General features: G+C 31.5%; 2 protein-coding genes across 5 annotated transcripts; one reads left to right on the top strand and one right to left on the bottom strand.

Moving 5' to 3' along the window:
- Nucleotides 1-1,062: 1,062 nt before the first annotated feature.
- Nucleotides 1,063-6,324, bottom strand: LOC101498204 (2-succinylbenzoate--CoA ligase, chloroplastic/peroxisomal). 3 transcript variants are annotated; one of them, XM_004486403.4, is made up of 11 exons: nucleotides 6,069-6,315; nucleotides 5,624-5,696; nucleotides 5,370-5,538; nucleotides 5,060-5,146; nucleotides 4,125-4,222; nucleotides 3,545-3,738; nucleotides 2,998-3,125; nucleotides 2,510-2,738; nucleotides 2,126-2,285; nucleotides 1,500-1,702; nucleotides 1,063-1,344 (listed from the first exon to the last, which is right to left on the bottom strand). In XM_004486403.4, the coding sequence occupies exons 1-11, from the start codon at nucleotides 6,251-6,253 to the stop codon at nucleotides 1,215-1,217; spliced, it is 1,656 nt and encodes a 551-aa protein (XP_004486460.1). In that variant the 5' UTR covers nucleotides 6,254-6,315; the 3' UTR covers nucleotides 1,063-1,214. The 3 variants fall into 3 exon arrangements, with proteins under 3 accessions (XP_004486460.1, XP_004486459.1, XP_073220935.1); XM_004486402.4 differs by having other exon boundaries at nucleotides 5,060-5,158; nucleotides 6,069-6,312; XM_073364834.1 differs by lacking the exon at nucleotides 1,063-1,344 and having other exon boundaries at nucleotides 1,562-1,702; nucleotides 2,088-2,285; nucleotides 5,060-5,158; nucleotides 6,069-6,324.
- Nucleotides 6,325-7,631: 1,307 nt separating this feature from the next.
- LOC101497445 (probable ADP-ribosylation factor GTPase-activating protein AGD13) lies at nucleotides 7,632-15,324 on the top strand. 2 transcript variants are annotated; one of them, XM_004486401.4, is made up of 9 exons: nucleotides 7,632-7,814; nucleotides 8,334-8,440; nucleotides 9,551-9,632; nucleotides 10,124-10,199; nucleotides 12,537-12,700; nucleotides 12,941-13,067; nucleotides 13,337-13,453; nucleotides 13,581-13,676; nucleotides 14,855-15,324. In XM_004486401.4, the coding sequence occupies exons 2-9, from the start codon at nucleotides 8,395-8,397 to the stop codon at nucleotides 15,134-15,136; spliced, it is 990 nt and encodes a 329-aa protein (XP_004486458.1). In that variant the 5' UTR covers nucleotides 7,632-7,814; nucleotides 8,334-8,394; the 3' UTR covers nucleotides 15,137-15,324. The 2 variants fall into 2 exon arrangements, with proteins under 2 accessions (XP_004486458.1, XP_004486457.1); XM_004486400.4 differs by lacking the exon at nucleotides 7,632-7,814 and adding an exon at nucleotides 7,932-8,059.
- Nucleotides 15,325-16,690: the final 1,366 nt, after the last annotated feature.

Here is a 16,690-nt window from a genome sequence, read left to right as displayed (position 1 = left end):
AAGCCACTATGTAATCTTTGCCAAATAATTAAAAAGAGATATTTTGGTCCTTGAAACCAAATTCAGTTCATATTCCCTTTCTTATACTTTCATTTGTCTTTATTCCTCTCTCAATTAAAGGATCTTGTAGTGTTGCATTAGTCTTACCAAAGGGCATATAGAACTTTGTTTCTATTATGGCATGGTCCTAAAAGGTTATAACTATAAAGATCTAATAACAAACAAGTAAATAACCATACTCGGGATGCCTAGCAAAGTAAATAAGACTTCATGATGATATAAGATACTCCACCCTTGAACATAAGCAGTTTTAAGTGAATAAAAATTAATGTATTTAATTCAATAATTTTTGTTAAATATATCAATTTTTATTAATTTAAAATTACTTATATTTAAGGTCGAAAGAAGTAAAAATTTATTAAAAGAGTAACCATTGCAAAACATTTTAAAAAAGAATATGCATAATTTTAGGAGAGTAACCATCATTCAACATGTCATGGAATCATAATTAAATTGGTGATAGAATCATAGAATCTAAGAATTATGGAGGAAAGTTTTCAAAGTATGGTGAACCACACGATTCTTTTCGGCGGCGCTTCTTAAAAACCTTGTAATTCATTTTGGATGACAAACCTTTAAATAGGCTCACATACCAAATATTTTACCTTTAAAAATGGCTAGGCTAAACCCCTTAAAAAGACATGACATGACAATAACATAAGCTTACCCCTTGAGACTTCAGAAAAAACCTTAACCTATTTTATTAAGGTCTTGTGTGGTTCAGCCTACAACTTCCATCCCTAAATGAGAGTAGTATAAAAAAAATTATCACATTCAATAATGAAAACTCATTTTAATATATAAGGACCCATTTATGCATAATATTTTAATTTTACTAAATAAAACTTTTTAAATTATATGACACTTTTAGGCAGGACAACGAGACGGGGTTGATGACAAATTCTTACCCTTTTGTAGTTTTTGATAGGTGTTGTTTTGTTGTAATTTTGGATTGTCCCCTTTTGTGGCCTTCAACCATCTCTTTGCCTTTATGTAAGCCAATTTAAGAACCTCAACTATTCATTTATTGCATTTCTTTATACATAAAAAAAATATATGCATCCACAAAATTTTAGTCAAATAAAAATGTACTTAATTTTGTAAAAAAAAGTATGTACTCAATTGAGGAGGCACTAGGATCTTGATACATATTTTCAAAGATTACTATGCAAAGATTGTAGCTCAAACATAACTTCCTTTCGAACTTGGTCTCTTCTTATTTTTCCTGTGGTAGTGATCGGAAAAGACTTTCTCCATTCAATAAATATCTTTGGTATCTTAAACCTGAAGGGACAACAAATATAGTTCATTTGGATAAATTTATCAAGAAATACTTATAGAATTTTTTTTTTTGCAGCAACTATGACTTTTTTATATATTAGTTAAAAAATAAGTTAATTAACTACTCTCAGTTACAAACATGAGTTTTGGATACACACCTGCTTAAATTATTTTCTAAACAGTATTGCTGGAGATTCTTTCTAGATAAGTGATACTCTTCATTTGAAGTAGAATGCTCTGACCATAGCCAATTTTCTCTTGGTTGGATACATGCTGCTACCATCTCTGTGAAACGATCATCTGGTATTCCCACAATAACAACACTTGCTATCCCTGGATGTTCTAGTAGAATTGCCTCAACCTACAAACATATAACATGTTCATACTTCCTTAAATCTTTAAACCAAAAAAGGACAAGCACTTAACTAGGTACTAGTTTAAAAAAATGATGATCTCTTGAACATGCTTAGTGTACATTTGGATTGAAAGTGAGTTTGACAAAATCACGGTAGCTTCAAAGTGTAGATTTGATCAAAATAACGGCAACACACTGCAATTATGCCAAATTCACCACCAATCGAAATGCACTTAGTAGAAATATTTAGTGTGACACCAACAATTATTATGTTTTGAAATACTTGTGTGTTCCCTTTGAAGGATCAAACTTCATAATAAAACATCATATTCTTTCATCAGCACTAAAACTCTTGTCCAAGTGTTTTAGTGTCCATGTAGCCTTACTCAACTCAAGATATTAGTCTTTGTAGTTGCACACATTAACTACCTCTTCAGGGTAAATATTCTCCCCACCACTCTTGATCCGACCATTAGTACGTCCAAGGAGCCACAAGTTACCATGACAATCCATTGATCCAATGTCACCTGTGTCAAGCCAGACTTCATTCCTATGATTTGATGGGATTGTGAGAGCTTGATCCCAATACCTGTTAAATATAATTGGAGATTTGTTAGATATTGTTGGAGTTAGTTATAAGTTGGTTAGAAAATTAGTTATCTTGTTATGATTAGTTAGTTTAGTTAAGATTAGTATATAAAGGGTACCACATAATCGTTGTAATCAAATTTACCAATTCAATCAATTCTGAATAATCAATTTTCCTCTCATTTTTTTTTCTTTGTTGAACTCTACCATGCTTCTCAACAATACCTTAGCATTAAATGCGGTCCTCTGGTTAAAATTCTCCCAATGTCACCAGAGGAATCTGTGCATATCTTCAATTCTACATGAGGTGCAGCCTTGCCAACACAAACACCTTGTGGCCGGTGAACGATATTGGATCCTACCTCACCATATGTTTTAAAAGGATGGCTAGTGGTTTTTAGAATTGGATCATATAGTGTCATGAATGTCATTGAAGAGCATGCTTCTGTCATCCCTTTGATAAATGAAAATTGTTACAGACAATTAGACCAGAAGCACTTGCTTCATGTAAAAATATTGCAATTTAAATGTGCTGTTGTAGGTACTTCCTCCAGAATGAAGTATAAGCAAAAATGTGCATGTATTTGATCCAAAAATTGAACCAGATACATGTATAATTTTGTTTATATTTCACACCTGAAGGAGTATTTTTTTCCATTTAAAATTAGTCAATAAAATTTATTCTAGGCAACATTTGGTTAAGAAAGACCTACCGTAAGCTGAAATAAGCTTAGCTTTATGGAAGAATATGCCAGTGTCTTTGATAAGCTCAAGTGAGAGGCTTCCACCCCCATTTAGTATTTTCTTGACAGTTTCCTCCCCTTTCCAGGTTTTTTTGTGCCTAAAAATACCAAAATATCAAATCAACACTTGATATAACAAGTTATGAATATATTCGAAAACTTATAGTAGATGGTTTCAAGTGTCTAAGCTTATATGATAAAAGTAGGGTTGTTTCGTAATAGTCATTCTCTCACGAGCTTATTACGGTTTTCAATAGCTTATAACGTTTACTAATATGCTACTTCAAAGTAATGTTTGAGTTTACAGTGTATCATTTTCCTCTCATTTTTACCCTCATTATTTTAATTAGAAAAAATATTGATCAAAAATATATTTTTATATTTATATTTACTTCAACCGCTAATATTACCAAACATTCAACTTCACACAACTAACTTATCCGCCATCAGCTAATTTCTCCGTTATCAGCTATATCAGTTAGTTTTTCTGTCGTTGCTATTTCAAGCTGAGACATACCTAACAACAGAAATCAGACCGGCCATTATTGCAGGAACTGTGATAAAAGATGTCACATTATATTGCTCTATGGCACCAACAACTAATTTTGCATCAAACTTTGGCATGAATACATGGCAACCTCCAACCATGAGCATGGCCATGGCTGATGACAAGCCACCAATGTGGCACAATGGAGCAGTATGAAGATAGATCTGTTATACAACAAATGGAAAGAAAAAAATAGAGAACTCAATCATCACTTAAATATTTGCCTTTTTCGGCTTGATTTATAATTTAGGGAAATGCTAACATATGCCCTTAAGACACTTGTTAGTGTACTAAAGATATAAAGTTTGCATTGAAAATTGTGCATTTCCCTCTTTCGAAAATTGTGAGTTCCATTTTTTCAAGATATAATTACTATATGTGGAATTCTTAACATGTGCCCGTAACATTAGTGTTACCCTATAATTTATAATGTAACATAAGATGAAAGTATATAAAATCTTCATAATTAATTGTTAACCTCATGATAGGATATAATGGTTAGCTGCCATAACCAATAACATAAACTTTATGTAATGGGGGAATGGCATACATCATCCTCACTATAACCAACTACTGCAATCTTGGCTAGGGACTGTATGATCAAAGCCTCATGGCTTATTGTGACTCCCTTGGGCTTTCCGGTAGTTCCTATAAAGTAAAGAACACAATAACTTCAGAAAATAAAAGAGGAAATATTTGATTAGGAAATGTATTCCCTAGAGTAATATTTGAACACTAGTATCCGATGGTGCTGAAGGGGACTCCTTCAGCAGAACTGTTTACATAAATAACTTAACTAAGCGTTCGTAGAATAAACACTTGTTATATAAGTGTTTATGTATAAGCTACTTTTATAATGAAAAATAAAATAAAGGCAGATTGTTTTAATATAAGCTATGAGCTGTTTTCATAAGTTGTTTCTATAAACTCTTGTAAACAATCTTATAAATGCTTATGTCAGTAGGTAAGCTTAAATAAGTCAATCTAGATAGGCTAATAGATCCGTAGAGGTTCATTTGTTTGTCAAACAAACTCCTACCAATTATCTCCAACTTTCTTGTAAATAGAAATTTTGGAACTCTTGATTCCATATTTCACATTCCTAAGCTCATTGAACAAACCTTAATCTCCAAATCTCACTGCTCTTTATAAATTAGTGCCTAAAAAATTTAATCAGCAACACCAATAATTTATTCAGACATAAATAACAGTACATACATGATTGCTTAAAAGTGAAGTTTACTTTTGTTATATAGCTCAAGAACTATATAGTTTATTTATTCCAAATATTTGCAATTGCATCTTGCAACTACTTACTAGCAAAAGATTTCATCTTTAATTTCCTAAAAAAGGTTTCAGTATTCCATTTCATTCATCATTAAACTTCCTTTCTTCCTTCTTCACAAAACCACAAACAATTGGTGTTCACTGAAAAAGTAACCAAGTTTTAATATTTTTTGAGGCAAATAAGAGAGAATGTTGAACCTGAAGTAAAGCATATTATTGCAGCTCCTTCAGGTGCCCAGTAGTAATTGAATTCTACAGGCTTTACATGATGCTTCTTAAGTATTCCTGGAGTCAACACTGCAAAGCAATAAGTTATATATTTGATAACAGACTTCAGCCAATTGTCAATTGTCATACGTCTCCGGCTTCAGAGCGGCCGTAGTATTTTCTATTATGATTCAAGATTAATTATAGGTTACAGACTACAACTTATATTTAAATATTACGATTCAGATTACAATATTACTCGTAAACCGCATCCTAACTATGAGTCATACTCAACAATTACCATTCAACTTGTTTGTAAAATCTGAAGAAGGGGAATCCAACAAAACATGCCACCTCAAAGATGGAATATCAATTTGTTGGAATTTGAAGTACCATGAGTAGCAGCTCTCATCAATCACTAACATAACTGGCCTCACTGATATCATTGCTAACCTTGCCTCTTCAAAACTCTGCAGGACAAGAAAAATTGTTACAAATCACAACATAATGAAATAGATTACGTGAAAGGACATAGTCTACAGCAAATTTACTTACCCAACGATAATTCAGAGGAGCAGCAATTCCTCCAACAAATGCAATGGCTAACAACCATTCCAGATACCAATCACTGAAATGAAAAATAGAATTCATCTATAACAGTACTCTTACTTTAATATTATTTCCATTAAGCAAATATTTACTATGGCCTATTTTTATTTGATAATAATAACCTAGCCTACTATATATTAGTGGGACTATAGTAGAATTTAAGTTATTAATATAAATAACCACCAAAGTTTACATACATACAATTTATGTGTGATTGTCTGGCCATAATATGCAAACAAATTCTAAAAGGTAATAATAAGATGTAACAAAAATTATTCACATACATACATGATTTAATGCTTTGTTTGATTTTGCTAAGAATAATACCATATATGAAGAAATGAATTAAATTGGCATGGATAGATGAATTGAATCCTATAGGAGTAGGTACCTATTGTAAGCAGAGATAGCGACAACATCACCCGGTGTGACTCCCAACTGGAGAAGGCCATGTGCTAGTGACACCACTTCCTCCACAAACTCTTCCCCGCTCTTGCAGTGGTTCCCGGCGATGGTCACCGGAAAATTTCGCCGGAAGGTTAACAATCGAGTCAGACATTGGCAGATATGAGCCATAAGCGAAGTGAAAGCGCGCTTTGCTTTCCTGTTTCCAAACCAACGTTATCTAACGACTTTGTCATGTTAGTATCCTACGTGTCACTTTTTTACTGGTGTTTCCAAAATTTCGCTATCTTTTCTTGCATTCACGTGTTTCATCATTCTAACGTGTCTGTCTGCTGAAGGGTGACATAAGATAGCAAGCAGCAATTAAAATACTATTCTTGAAAGAAATTTATAATTAGTTAAATACTGTTTAAATTTTTTTCTAACTAATAATTTCGATCACTTGTTATTTTTATCAGTTTAATCTAAAATTTAATTTTTAATAATTTATTCTTAATTGTTTAATTTTACTTTTATAATATTTTATTTACGAACAAAAACTTATACTAGTTTTTTACTTTCTCTAAAATAAAATAAAATATACATAAAAACAATATCTAAAAAATTTATATATCTCTTCTATATTTTAGATCATAATACAAAATCTTCAACCATTATTTTGATTATATCTCATTAGAGGATGTATGTCTTAGATGTCATGTATCTTATATCTACTTAGCAAAAAATATTAGGAATAATACTTCGAGAGGATTATGACTGGCCATGAGTCTGTGCAGACAGATCAATTGCATATGGTTCAATTTTTTTATGAGAATTTTAGAGATTAAAAAACGTACTACTAAACTATAGATCCAAAAATTGAGAAACATGAACATATTTTAGAGAAAGAAAAATGTTCTAGATTTTTTTACAAGAAAAATAAAATAAAATAAAATTTTAAATGTCATTAATATTTTTTATAAGTTTTTTATTTTTTATGTTATTGATATTATTTATAATTTAAATTAAATAATTTTTTAATTTTTAATATTTTCTTAATATAGATCTTATTTTTAATATTAAAATAAAGTCTCCAACTATTTGAAACTATCCAAAAAAAAAAAAAGAGCGATTATCATAATAATGCATATAAGTCTTATCTGTTTTGAAATGTTTGGACGGAAACAATATAAAACCAGTGGACCTTTTCGAAATACTTTTTTGTTGCATATCCTTTATTATGTACTAAAAAAGAATAAAATAAAGAGAAATATAGTAAAGAGATTTAAATGTATGTCCAAAAAAAATTTGTGTTGTGCATCTCGTGGTGTACCAAAATAAAGAAAATCATAATCAAATAATGTAAAGGAAAAAAATTTAGAAGAATTTCTGGACCAAAACTATGAAAGAAAAACCGTGTAAATAGAAAACCAATTTTATAAATTGATATTTAATTTTTCACGACATTAATATTATTATATTGTTAATTATTAATATTATATCTACATCTATATTTATACTATATAGAAAGAATAATAAGAAAAAGTGTTGTTGTAATTGTAAATGCTGAGAGTGGTTGAAATACATTTATTTATTTATGTTCAAAAAAAAAATGAAAAAATGAAATTGGGTCATGATAATTGAAATCATCACCACCATTCACCAACCAGCGAAGCTCGTCGCAATCGCGTCTCTTTCGATCGGCTTTTGTGTGCATTCCTATTCCAATTCCTTCTTCCTTCTTCCTTCACTGGTAACGTAACTTCATTTCTTTCTTGATTCTACACTTTCGTACATATTATTCATCTATTCTAATTTTACACGCTCTTCATTTTTGTTTTCTTCAACCCAATTTCACGATCAAAATCCTTAAACTCTCCTCCTTCACACTTTCAACTAACGCGCATGTCGTTTATTTTGCACTGATCGCGCTTTTTTTCTATTCGGATTACGTAAATCACTTTTTCCCAATTTAAATACCGACTTCTGTTTCATTATGTAATTTTCTCTCTCTCTCTCTCTCATTCTATTCATTCACTGTATCATTATTTAAACCTAATTCGTATGTATTTTTCATGCTTTCTAATTCACTGTATGATTATTTAAACCTAATTCATGTGTATTGTTCATGCTTTGTAATTATTAATAATAATGTAGTGGACTGGATATGCTAAATTTGCTTGGATTCCTTGCAGTTTTTGGTTTGTTGCAACAATTTGGTACTGAGAATAACCCTACTTTGACAAATTTCTCTACCTTTCTTTCTTTTCAGGTTGTTGTTGCTTGACTATTAGTTACTGAGGTTTCAGACTAGATGATTGTGGGCTTTTAGCATGTCAGGGAATAATACCCGAATGGATCTTGGAAGGCCCATGTCAGGTATTTTAATCATACTTAAATGTGCCAACATTTAATAGGTGGTCCACTGTGGAGCAATACTTGAAAACTGAATGAAATTTCAACTACGACTGACGTGGGCGTTCGGAAGTAGAAGTTCACAGTCTTCTTTATTGTAGCGTACAAGTCAGTGATCTGATTGATGTTAGTTAGGAAAGAATAAGAGAAAATTTGATACGTGTTGTGGCTTAAAACTTAACTCAAATTTTTTTCCCCTTTTTTTGTCAAACCGACTCCGATCAGGTTATTGCCTTAGTTGTGAGGACGAAGAGGGTCATGAGCTTCTACTTCTGAAAGGGGTGTTAGTCATTGTTGCTGTTTTGAGCAGTTTTCAAGCAGTTGTGCATGGTGGACCTTAGTGTAGAACTAGCCCATATATATTAATGAGGTGTTTGTCTATCAGAATATATAATATTATAGTTTCCCAAGTACAAATAGGGACATTCTACTGACCTATTCTATATGTGGGTATGTTTCGTTCTTTTATGTTGTCAAAATTACCATCAGTTCGTGCAATGCAACTTATTTCTAAACTCCATCCTTCCTGATTAATTTTGTATTGAGTAATGCTAGACAGCCAAATGAATAAATAGAATGAACCATAATTTTGAAGAATTCTGCTAGATTCAAGGGTGATTATTATTATATAAAATAAAAAGTTTGGGGCCAGTCATCTCCTCAATATACAACAAGCATGCCAACTTATTTTGGTGACAAAAATTCTGGATATTTAGCATTTTCTTTGTTTCTATTTTTGCCCCTATCCTTAATGGGGAAGACTTCAGGTAAGATGATTTTACTGACAATCCTATTAGATTATATAATTTCCTCTAGCTTTCTGATATCGGTTTATGCTTTAGACATATGTAAATTTTCAAGACATTGCAGCAAATGACTATTGACTAGATAACTAGGATTATGTCCCCCCAAACTCCTTCGTCCTAATATTGTGGTCGTAAAGTTTTAAACTTAACTGTAGAAGCTTTAAGATAATTTAGAAAGCCAATGACATAAAATAGGTTTGGGGGCTATTTCAGTGCTATTTTCATTTGTTTTTCTTGAGAAGTTGAATGATTGGCAGGTCTTTTACAGGTAGAAGAAGATTGAAAGATTTATTGCTTCAGAAAGATAATCGTGTTTGTGCTGATTGTAATGCTCCTGATCCTAAATGGGCGTAAGTTTTTTTTTTGTTCTTGGCTCATGATTGTGTTAGGAACCCAAGAATTTGATTCCAAGGGTTTAGAGGAAGGACACTAATATTTAGAAAAAAGGACAAGAAATAATAGGAGAGAATCTCTCCAAAGAAAATGATACACAAAAGCGGATACGCTCCTACAATGGTTTACACCACTCAATTTCTAAATTTGATAACAGATGATTTCATAAGGGATGGAACCTTTATTTATAGGTTCCATGTACACTTAGGATAAGAAAGGAAAATGATCATTAACAAACATAATTGTCTAACTACTTATAACAACCTCAACCAATTAACTACTTCTACTAACTAATTCTCCTTTATCTAAGTCCTAACAGATTGTCATCCTTTTTCTTGGTGAATTTGATGAATATGCCCTTAAACTATAGGAAAGTAACTAAATGTAAAAAAAAAAATAGAATGACATGAATATTGCTATTGAATTCATTTTTTAAGTTAACTTTCAGGTCTGCCAACATTGGAGTGTTTATATGCTTAAAATGCTGCGGTGTGCACAGAAGCCTTGGTACTCATATATCAAAGGTAAGTAATTACACGTACCATAATAAAAAATGAAAACTATTTACTGATTGTCTCATTGTTGTGGAAGCATTGCTTCCCAAGTTCAATTTACTCATGTGAAATATTTGAAGTTTGAACCAAGTATCTTATCCATTTCTGTCTTAAAAAAAATTTAAAAACGGATAAGTCATGTTTGGGTTGTTTATTTTCCAGTTTTTGTTTTAGAAATGCATCTGGGGTGATTTGGAAGTATTATGTGTGTATTGCTTACATTTTTTTTTACTCATGTGTAATTGTGTATTGCTTACATCAAACTGTTTTTACGGCAAGAAAAATGTTATTGTTAAAAAAGTAATGATAATTTTATTTTTGTATTTACACAGATCACATATTTGGAAAAATCATTGAATTCAAATTTATATTAATGCTTGATATTTGTGAGCCTGTGACTTGACTGACTAAGTAGTCGGTAACCTTTTTGGTTTTATATTATAAATGAAAACAATGTAAAAAAGTTAAAGGGAAAGGAAAAGTATATTTTTAAATCTCAATTTGGCATCTAATAAAACAATAACAAAAGACCAAATGGGAGGTGAGAAATATGCAACAGGAAAGAACATTTGCTCATGAAATGTATTGCAGTAGTACATTGAATAGCAGTACATATGTTAGATGCATGATAGTTTTGCATTAGGAATGAAAAACTATGGCTAAGTTAACTTCTCAGTTCTCACTAGGTATTATTCCTCGTTTTGGTTCTGTTTATGATTTTAAATTTATTCATGGAGGTTTTAACACCCCATGTCTTACTTTTCAAAGTGTATGTTCATTATTAATAAGAACAATCTTTCAATCAACAGTGTTGCACTTTGGCTACAGTATTGTACTGTTTGCCTACCTTAGTTCTCGTACTACACAAATTTGTCGTTTGATTCTTTATTGTTCTTAAAATTGAAGGTATAAAATAGGCAAAATACATTCCGAGGGGTCCTTTATGTTTCACAAAAATAACAGTTTGGTCATTTATGTTTTTTTTTTGTAACAAATATGTCCTTTAAGTTTAGCATAGTTTCCACTTAAGTCCTTTAAATTTTTATTTTCCCGATTTAATCCTTTAAGTTATGTTTACATCATTAGTCCTTTGTCTCACTTTAAACAACGACTAGTACAATTGAAAGCATCTTATCATTAGAAACTCTACCAAATGTGGCAACATTGAGTCTCTCATACTAATCCTTTAGAAAACAATCATCAAACCTTATAAATGGTCTATATTCTTGATTTTTCTACCCATTTAGACACATATATAACCTCTAAAAATTTGGTAATAAAGGTCTATCCACATAATCAATATCATTAATTTCATTCACTTGTAAAGTAGCATGAATAGTCAACTCACTGCGCTGCTTGGATTAGATCTTAATAGTAATTCAAGAAAATGGTCAAATTTAATAAACTACTTGCGTAATTTAATATAACTTAAAGGTTAATGGTGAAAGTAGAATATAACTTAAATGACTAAATCAGAAAAATAAAAAGTTAAAGGATCTAAGCGGAATCTGAGCTAAACTTAAAGGACCCAAGTGTTACAAAAAAAACATAAATGACCAAATTGTTACTTTCGTGAAACATAAAGAACCTCATGATGTATTTTGCCTATAAAATAAAATATGCATTTTCATGAAAATGGAAATCAAATATGTAGAAAATCAATTCATTTTAATGCTGTGCATGTGCCAACTTTTATGTCAATTCAAGGTGCAAAAGAAATTAATTTAATGCTGTTAGAAGTAGTCTAGTAGAAATCAGAACTATACAGCTGCTAGTCAGACACGCGTTCTTGCAGTAGTAGTAAGTGAAGTGGGTGAAGGGATATGTATTAACTCTGAGCGTCTCATTTAAAAAGGAAACAAACTAACTATCTCGACAAAGTCATTGAATTCAAACTTGATATTAAAAGCATGATGATCATTTTGAGATAACTACTAAATTAGCAAGCCATGTCAATTGAAGCTCAGTTTCAGTTTGGTTCGTTGTTGAAGGTTGATTTTCTTAAGCATAACTAGCCTAGATTGTTATTGTTTCACACGGAGTTCCTTTCTAACCTAAAAGTTTAGCATGCAATTAAGCCAAGCTAATATTTTCATGTTAGCAGAATGACCTAGGATTATGGTCGTTCTACCTGTTGCATCCACCCACCCTTCCATTTTTTTACTAGGGGTCTATTAAGTGTGTGTTAAATAGGATCTTCCATATATTGTGACCTGTTTTTGTTTGCAATAGGATGCGTCTATCAAGTTACTAGTGGTGCAAATGCTGAATTTAACTTATTTGTTTGACATTATTTTTTACTTTCAGGTTTTGTCTGTGACTTTGGATGACTGGTCAGATGATGAAGTAGATGCAATGGTAGAAGTTGGGGGAAATGCTTCTGCTAATTCAATTTATGAGGCTTATATTCCCGAAGGATTTACAAAACCCGGACCTGATGCCGGTCATGAGCATCGTGCAAAGTTTATTCGGTTAGACATGCTTTCATATACACAATGTATTATCTTCTCTTACCATCATTTGGTTCCTTTTGAATTTCCTATATCTCTGATCACCATTAAGTAGGCAATGCTGAAGATATTTTTCCTCACTTCTTTCACTCTCTAGTGCTGAGTCATTTATTTTCTTGACATCCTGCTGTTCTTTCAATCAGTCAGGTGAATTCTTCAGTTAAGTAACTTCCATTTTAATCGTGGCTATTTTGGCTGCAGGTCAAAGTATGAGTTGCAAGAATTTTTGAAGCCTAGTTTACGCATTGTGTCTGGAAAAAGCAGTATAGATTCAAGTTCTTCCAAAAGTTTTATGGATAGTTTTAAAAGTTCTAGTTCCCAGAGAACGGTAATGCTATGTGTTAGTCTTTTGTTTATCGAGTTTTATGAGTGAGGGAAAATTATTGGGACCAAATTTGAGCAGGCATCTTTTTGTGAACTAGATTTTCACTGAGTTGAATGATTGTTGTATTGTATCAGATGAAAGCCTACAAGTTTTCTCATAAAAAATAATTTAATATAGATGACATGAAGCTTGTTGCATTATCCAACATTACTACTTCGGCATTCTTGTTAGTGATTTCCTTTGATGGTGACTGATATTGGTGGTGACAACAGGAAGGTATGGTAGAATTCATTGGATTGTTGAAGATAAAAGTGATTAAAGGCACAGATTTAGCCATCAGGGATATAAAGTCAAGTGACCCATATGTTGTTTTGAACCTCGGCCAACAGGTTGGTTCTTCTTCTGCCCATATATGTCCTTGGGGAACTGCTGCTTTTGATCTTTTATTTGTAGTTGAAAAATCATAAATGACGACAATTTTCTTTCTGAAATTTGATTTGGTGCTATGGCTTACAGACTGTCCAGACAAGTGTAATAAGGAGCAATTTGAATCCAGTCTGGAATGAGGAACGTATGCTGTCTGTTCCCGAGCATTATGGACAGCTGAAATTGGTATGACTGAGTTTTATGTTCTGAATGATAGACACTTTCTTTTTGTATCCTATTTTTATGGAGGCTATGATTGCAGAAAAATAAGGGTCTGTTTACTTTTGTAAAAAACATTTTCTATTTTCATTTCTTAAATTGTGTTAATTTTACTTTTATTAATAAGGAAGTAAGAGACTTTTGAAGTGAACGAACACCTAAATGGGGCCTAAGTTCCTCCATCCTTATTTCTCAACATCTGACGACTTGTAAACCCAATTCCATTTATGACAAGCAACCTAATCCAATTCGAAGTTACCTTCTCTTACTCAATTACACCCTTTCTCACCATTGGAAATCAAATAAAGGTGTCTTCCAACTATAGTTCCTAATTGGTTATAACTTGCAATAGCTTGAAAGCAAAACAAAAGTATGAATTTGTGGCAAGAATGAACTAAGTTATACAAACAGTATCTTATTCCTCATTTACCTGCCTTGGTATTAAGCAATCTGATTAGTTCCTTCTGTAAGGGACAGACCTTGAGAATCAGCCTCTTCCTCTTGTTATTCTCTGTTCCCTTCCCAATTTTATCTTCCGTCAGTGACCTGTTTATCTCAAATCATATCAGAAAATTTAATACATAGTAAAAATTGAAATTGGTTGTACACTGTTGTCTTCTTGACTTAAAATTGTTGTCCTCTCTCCTCTGCAAGTCAGCATGATGTTTAATGAGTTCTATTGTACCGGATATGTGTTTGTTCAAGTCAAATTTTTTATCTTAACATTCTAGAATTATTTGGTAGAATCGAAGGAAGAGAAAAGGCAATGCATTCAGGATGAAAAAGTAATAAAGTTATGCTTCTGTGTCTAAGAAGTACTTGTATATACCCAAGAGTTGATGGGTAGGAAAAATTGGATTTTTTTTTCAATGACTCGTTGCTCTTCAAGTGAATGTTTATGTCATTATTACTGCGGCACAACTATAACTATTTTTCCTCCTTTATCCCCTCAATACTCTTAAATAAATTTCCTGTATCTCTCTCGTGGTGGATAGACATGTCAAATATGTCATGGATAGATTCTAACAACATACTTTGAATGTCAGTTTTCTCATCTTTAATTGTAACTTTAAAGTTTTGCTAAGATAGTTGATTTATGGTTTTGAGAACATGGCACTTAATCTTATCAACTGGCTACGTTGCAGAAAGTATTTGATCATGACACATTTTCTGCTGATGATATAATGGGAGAAGCAGATATTGATCTTCAGTCACTGATAACATCTGCCATGGCGTTTGGAGATGCTGGAATGTTTGGCAATATGCAGATCGGAAAATGGTTGAAATCTGATGACAATGCACTTATCGAGGATAGTCTAGTCGAAATTACTGATGGTAAGGTTAAACAAATGATGTCACTCAAACTCCAGAATGTTGAATCTGGAGAAATAGAGTTAGAACTTGAATGGATTCCTCTTGATCAATAGCACTTGACAGCTGTTAACCTATGAAGAAATCTCTAAATTTTTCTGTTTTGCTTTTGGCTCATCATCATCCTAGAGGAACAAATAAATCTGTCTATCTTACATCTGTTAAATTATTGAACCAAACATTGAATGTATTTTCTCCACAGAAAAGAGAGAAAAACGTAGTTTTGCTAAAATATTCGTAATCACATATTTGTTTCCCATTTTAGTTGATGTTTGGTATCATTGTGGGATGCTAGAATCACGGCGAATTATCATGAAGTTGCAAAAGCTTCAAGTTGCATTTTTTGTAACATTATAGTACCTCACTGTGATTATAGCAAATTCGCCATGATACACTCATACCAAACATGCACTTAATCATGGTCCCAATGTTGGAGTATAAAACGTAACTTTTTCCGAAAACAAATGGATGAAACATTTTTATTTCATAGTCAAATTAGAATATTCAAATTCAAAATAACCAAATTTAGGTGCCTAACTATTTATTTGTTGTTGTATATAATTAATTCTTTTTTAAATTACTTCCTCCATTCCAAAATGTATTATATTAGCAATACTAATTATCAATATTAACCTTAAAAAAAAGTTAGTGTCAAGAAGTCAAGCAGTTAATAAATCATGTGAATGAAATAATCTTATTTGGCCGAAAGTCATGACTATCTTTGTGACAGGTCACAATGGACTGAATTGAGGGTATTTTTAAGTGAGAGCATCACTTTATTGCGCGCACCAGCCCCACCTCAAGCCATAGATTTATTATAAAATAAGTCAGTTCGACCAGGAAGAAATTGCTCAAATTTTCAAGTAATTTAAAAAAAATATTAAAATATCGAGTTTGAAATTGAAAGTGAAGATTCTTTCTAATTACACATCTAAAATATGCACTCAAACGTAAATAATTAAAAACATATTGTATGTGATTGTACACAGTTCAAGTATCAAATAAAGTTGTATCGAAGGATAGGTAAGGAAAAAGCTTTTAGTATAACATTTTCTCTACTTAAAAAATCTTTACCTTGATAAATACACTTAAAATAAACAATTATTATGCAGATAAAATAAAATATTAATGAATAATATATATTTTAAAAATAATAGAAATAATTTTTTGACTTTTTAATTGTGTCTAAAAAATATTCTCGCAAAATAAACAAACATTTTAGTTTTTTATTTATTTTATATCGACCCCTTAGCTTGTGTGTAGTTTTTCTTCTTTAAATTTTCAACGCAATCAATCAATAAAAACTTTATTAAAAAAATATTAGTTGTATTGTAGTACTTATTTTGAGGTAAACGACATGACATTTATCCATTTTTTATAATAATCGATTATTTTTATTTTTGAAGTAGGTCATTATTGGTTGTGAGTCATACTCAATACCCAATTTGTATTGACCCATCTTATATGTAACCATGACTACTATTTATTCTAACAAACAATTCAAATCCAAATAAATTAATGGATCACCTCATCCACAACCACAACTTTTGAAACACGTAATCTCAATGAGAGATCCTTAGTGGGGTACTTCCCTTATTTAATACCAAATT

The sequence above is a fragment of the Cicer arietinum genome, chromosome 1 (assembly GCF_000331145.2).
Source record: "Cicer arietinum cultivar CDC Frontier isolate Library 1 chromosome 1, Cicar.CDCFrontier_v2.0, whole genome shotgun sequence".
NCBI lineage: Eukaryota > Viridiplantae > Streptophyta > Magnoliopsida > Fabales > Fabaceae > Cicer > Cicer arietinum.
This window is presented reverse-complemented; position numbering and strand designations above follow the sequence as displayed.

What these genes read in the sequence shown, in the direction of transcription:
- LOC101498204 (XM_004486402.4), bottom strand. Translation starts at nt 6,253, where the DNA reads ATGGCTCATATCTGCCAATGTCTGACTCGATTGTTAACCTTCCGGCGA. An exon ending in GCTATCTCTGCTTACAATAG is followed by an intron (nt 5,697 to 6,068) that starts GTACCTACTCCT and finishes TTTTCATTTCAG; the next exon opens with TGATTGGTATCTGGAATGGT. An exon ending in GGACCGCATTTAATGCTAAG is followed by an intron (nt 2,286 to 2,509) that starts GTATTGTTGAGA and finishes TATATTTAACAG; the next exon opens with GTATTGGGATCAAGCTCTCA.
- LOC101497445 (XM_004486401.4), top strand. Translation starts at nt 8,395, where the DNA reads ATGTCAGGGAATAATACCCGAATGGATCTTGGAAGGCCCATGTCAG. An exon ending in GCTCCTGATCCTAAATGGGC is followed by an intron (nt 9,633 to 10,123) that starts GTAAGTTTTTTT and finishes GTTAACTTTCAG; the next exon opens with GTCTGCCAACATTGGAGTGT. An exon ending in ATTATGGACAGCTGAAATTG is followed by an intron (nt 13,677 to 14,854) that starts GTATGACTGAGT and finishes GCTACGTTGCAG; the next exon opens with AAAGTATTTGATCATGACAC.